The sequence below is a fragment of the Chaetura pelagica genome, unplaced genomic scaffold, assembly GCF_000747805.2.
Source record: "Chaetura pelagica isolate M959 unplaced genomic scaffold, ChaPel_1.0 scaffold767, whole genome shotgun sequence".
Lineage (NCBI taxonomy): Eukaryota > Metazoa > Chordata > Aves > Apodiformes > Apodidae > Chaetura > Chaetura pelagica.
In genome coordinates this window covers 62,638-66,715 of record NW_009953917.1, presented here as the reverse complement: position 1 = coordinate 66,715, position 4,078 = coordinate 62,638, and the positions used below count along the sequence as shown (strand labels likewise).

The 4,078-nt window shown below is 58.2% G+C and overlaps 2 protein-coding genes across 2 annotated transcripts in view; both read left to right on the top strand.

Annotated features, from left to right (window-relative positions):
- Positions 1–2,001, top strand: part of LSS (lanosterol synthase (2,3-oxidosqualene-lanosterol cyclase)) — a 9,381-nt gene extending 7,380 nt beyond the window's left edge. Inside the window, 5 exon segments of the mRNA XM_010001514.1 lie at positions 448–513; positions 634–714; positions 977–1,147; positions 1,483–1,561; positions 1,783–2,001. Of these exon segments, the coding sequence (XP_009999816.1) occupies positions 448–513; positions 634–714; positions 977–1,147; positions 1,483–1,561; positions 1,783–2,001 (616 nt within the window).
- Positions 2,002–2,160: 159 nt separating this feature from the next.
- The window catches only part of TRAF3IP1 (TNF receptor-associated factor 3 interacting protein 1), a 50,303-nt gene continuing 48,385 nt past the window's right edge, over positions 2,161–4,078 (top strand). Inside the window, exon 1 of the mRNA XM_010001512.1 lies at positions 2,161–2,178. Coding sequence (XP_009999814.1) covers positions 2,161–2,178 — 18 coding nt within the window. The remainder of the gene's footprint in view (positions 2,179–4,078) is intronic.

Below are 4,078 nucleotides of genomic sequence, written 5' to 3'. Positions count from 1 at the left end.
CGTCACCGCCCCCCTGCCATGGCCTCTGTTGGCACAGCCCCTGCTGAGCCTTGTCAGGGGTCTTGCCTGAACCTCTGCCCCTGTGCTGGCCCTTAGCACGTGCACAGCTGGGGTGCTGGTGACTTCTCCAAACCAGAGCCCCAGACAAGACAATGGGCATAGGCTGTGTGAGGTCAGGCTGAGGGTGAAGATCTGCCTGCCTCTTGACCTTTCAGTTGCCTTGATCTTGCAGCCAGTTGCAGGCTGGGTCTCCTGCATGGGCAGGAGGCCAGAAGCCCACAGCTGTGTGCTCTTTTGGGATCACGAACAACACAGCTCCCTCTTGCCTCATGAGCTTTCTGTTAATTGGACCCACCAAAGCCTCATGGGGACCAATGGGGCCCCCCCCGATGAAGCAGCCACTTGAGTTTGAGCTACTTCTGAAGCCAATGTCTTTCTCCTGACCAGAGAGACTCTGCAGAAGGGGCTGGAGTTCTGCCGCAAGCAGCAGCGAGCTGATGGGTCGTGGGAAGGGTGAGCAAGTGCTGGGGGGAGTGGGCATGGTTGGGCCACGAGGGGAGGCAGGCTGCAGCTCTGCTCTCGCTGTGTGACTGTGCCTGCCCCTGACAGAACCACTTTTCCCCTTCCTCCTAGGAGCTGGGGGGTTTGTTTCACCTACGGCACCTGGTTTGGCCTGGAGGCGTTTGCCACGATGCAGCAGACGTACCGTGATGGGTGAGAAAAGGGGCTTTCTGATTCCTCTGGCCCACACCTACCTCCTGGGCTGGGGCAAGACTGGGGCTGGGTGGGTGCCCTGGCTGCAGCAGGTACAGCTCACAAACCCTACGTGGGCATCATAACCAGATCAGGCTGCTTGAGCCTCCAGCCCTTGGGACAGCCCCGGCCGTGGGCTCCCGTTTGCAGCTGGGAAACATGGGGTGTGCAAATGGTCCCCCTGCCCTCATCCCCCTCTAATTCTGTGCCCTGTCCCTCACAGGGCTGCGTGCCGAGAGGTGGTCCAGGCCTGCCAGTTCCTTCTCTCCAAGCAGATGGCAGATGGTGGGTGGGGAGAGGACTTTGAGTCCTGCGAGCGGCGCACCTACGTGCAGAGCGCCAGCTCGCAGATCCACAACACCTGCTGGGCCCTGCTGGGGCTCATGGCTGTCAGGTAGGAGCAGGCACTGCTTGGCCCCGAGGGCTTGGTGAGGTGGGAACTGCAGGCTGTGCTGCCCCTGGGCCTGGCTGCTGTTGGTCCACGTTGCTCGTGAGCTTGTTGGTGGCCGGTCTGAGCTGTTCTTGTCGTGCCGGGGAGGGAGCCAGTGCAGAGCAAAGGTCTGAGGATGTGGCTGTGTGTTCATCGTGTCAAGTGTCCTGGGGTTGTGAGGGGTCTTCCCAAAGGACTCAGCATGCCTAGGGCAGCCTAGGGGGTGGGGGGGTTTGAGTTCCCCACTCAGCACGTGGTTGGGGGTTGGCAGACAGTTTGGGTTAAGAGCTGCTTTGCAGGTACCCTGAGCTCAGTGTGCTGGAAAGGGGCATCAAGCTGTTGATGGAGAAGCAGCTGCCCAACGGAGACTGGCCTCAGGTACATCTTTCCACCTGTTTTGTTTTTTTTTTTTCTTTTCCCCCGAGGGGTTTTCCTGGTGTTGCAGGTGTCCTGGGCACCGTGCAGCCCTTGCAATGCTGTGCTTTCCCTCGTTTGGAAAGGGGTGGGGAAGGGGAACTTGGGGAAAGCGACAAGCTCAGCACCTGGACACCACGTCCCCCTGTCACCCCACACCATCCTTCTGTCTGCCTCACTTGCAGGAGAACATTGCTGGGGTCTTCAACAAGTCGTGTGCCATCAGCTACACCTCCTACCGCAACGTCTTCCCCATCTGGGCGCTGGGGAGGTTCTGCTGCCTCCATCCCCACAGCCCCCTGGCCGGGCAGCTGCAGGCACAGACCTCCTCCTGGGCTGGCAGGAGGTCCGTTCTCCCGGACCCCAGCCCCACGGCAGGTGCCACAGCCTCTGGCTTGTCCTAGAGAGCAGCTGCTGGCTGGGATAACTCTGGGTTGCTGATCCCGACCCTGCCGGGGAGCAGTGCTGCTGTGGTGCTGCACTGCCCAACCAACCCTCTTCTAAAAATCCCCTTTTCATGATTGATTTTGATTATTATTATTTCTTTTTTTCCTCTCCCAGGTATGTCCTCCCTCACAGGGGTGGGGGAGTGTAAGTGCCTTTTTCAGAGCAGCTTGGTGACCCAAGGGAAAGCTGCTGTTGTGTTGTGTTACATTCCTAGGCAGACTCTCTTGTCAGCCCGGGGAGGGCAGGGCTGACTTTACCTGCCCGTGGTGCTGCCCAGGTGGGCTGTGTGCAGCCAGAGGGCAGGGTCTGGGGTCTTCCCTGTGCCCTGCACTGTGATGGGGTGCATGGCACCATCCCTGCTGAGCTGGCAGTGCTGCAGGGACTGCCCTGGAGGTGCTTTCTGCTGGCAGGGGAAGGGCACCTGCCTCCCAGTCAGGTGGGAAAGAGGAGTGCTTGGCTCAGTTTTCTTAGCCTTCTGTCCCCCAGCTGGTGGCACCTGCCTTCCCAGGGCCTCACAGGTGAAGTCACCAGCATCCTTCCCACTGTGAAAAAGGAGGAACTTGAAGCAGAAAGCCCTGAGGGTGTCCCCTGGGCTCCATCCTTCCTGCAGTGCAGCTGTGGGGCAGCTGGGCATTCATTCCCATGGGCTGACAGGTCAATAAAGTGCTGATGATATTGCAAGTGGAACTTCACAGTGCCTTAGTCCTTCCTATGGTCTGCCCCAGTGTGTGTCCCACACCAGGGGGTAGCTTTTACTGCAGCACTGGGTCACCAGTCCCCAGTCCCCCAGTCTGTTCCCATGGCTGCTCTGGCTGTCCTGGCACCAAATTTCAAAACAGTCCCCATCAGTTTAAATAAAAGAGGTTGGATTTTCTGTCAGGAGTTAGGGAGGTGGACTTGCTGCTTCTTGAGGGCAGCTCCTCCAGCACTGGGACCAGATCCTTGCCACAAAGAACCAACTAACTTGCTCTAAAACTAATAACCTGGTTGAGCTGGGACAGTGACATGACTTAGTTGAAATTACAGCCTTGGGGCATCTTCAATACCAACTGTGAGGAGGCAGAAAGGGGGAGAAAGAGGGTTATAAAAACAGGTATAATTTTAATGTCATTTTGGCAGCCATTTGTTATCCCAATTCTTTCTAAAATGTTCGTGTTTAAGGGACAGTGTTGCTTGTAGTGACACTGCTGAGTACATGTCCCACAGCACTGAAGAAGGGCAGATGTGAGGGGTTTTGGGATGGGGGGAGATCTGAGGGGTCTGAGGGCAGGGGGAGATGTGAGGGGTTTTGGGGTGGGGGGAGATCTGAGGGGTCTGAGGGCAGGGGGAGATGTGAGGGGTTTTGGGGTGGGGGGAGATCTGAGGGGTCTGAGGGCAGGGGGAGATGTGAGGGGTTTTGGGGTGGGGGGAGATCTGAGGGGTCTGAGGGCAGGGGGAGATGTGAGGGGTTTTGGGGTGGGGGGAGATCTGAGGGGTCTGAGGGCAGGGGGAGATGTGAGGGGTTTTGGGGTGGGGGGAGATCTGAGGGGTCTGAGGGCAGGGAGATCTGAGGGGTTTTGGGGTCTGAGGAGGTCTGAGGGGTCTGAGGGCAGGGGAAGATGTGAGGGGTTTTGGGGTGGTGAGATTTGAGGGGTCTCAGGGTGGTGAGGAGAACTTGGATTGTTTTGGGGTTTTGAGGAGATCTGAGGGGTCTGAGGGCAGGGGGAGATCTTGGGTTGTTTTGGGGTGGTGAGGAGAACTGAGGAGTCTGAGGGCAGGGGGAGATCTGAGGGGTCTGTGGGTGGTGAGGAGATCTCAGGGGGTTTAGGGTGGTGAGGAGATTTGAGGGGTCTGAGGGCAGGGGGAGATGTGAGGGGTTTTGGGGTGGTGAGGAGATTTGAGGGGCTTGATGGCAGGGAGTAGATCCTGAGGTGTCTGAGGGCAGCGAGGAGACCTTGTGGCGTTTATATCACCACGATTCACACACATAACAGTCTCAACCCCTCAGAAGGACACAAGGGGTGCGAGCAGAGGCCTGGGCAGGCTGCGGCGCGG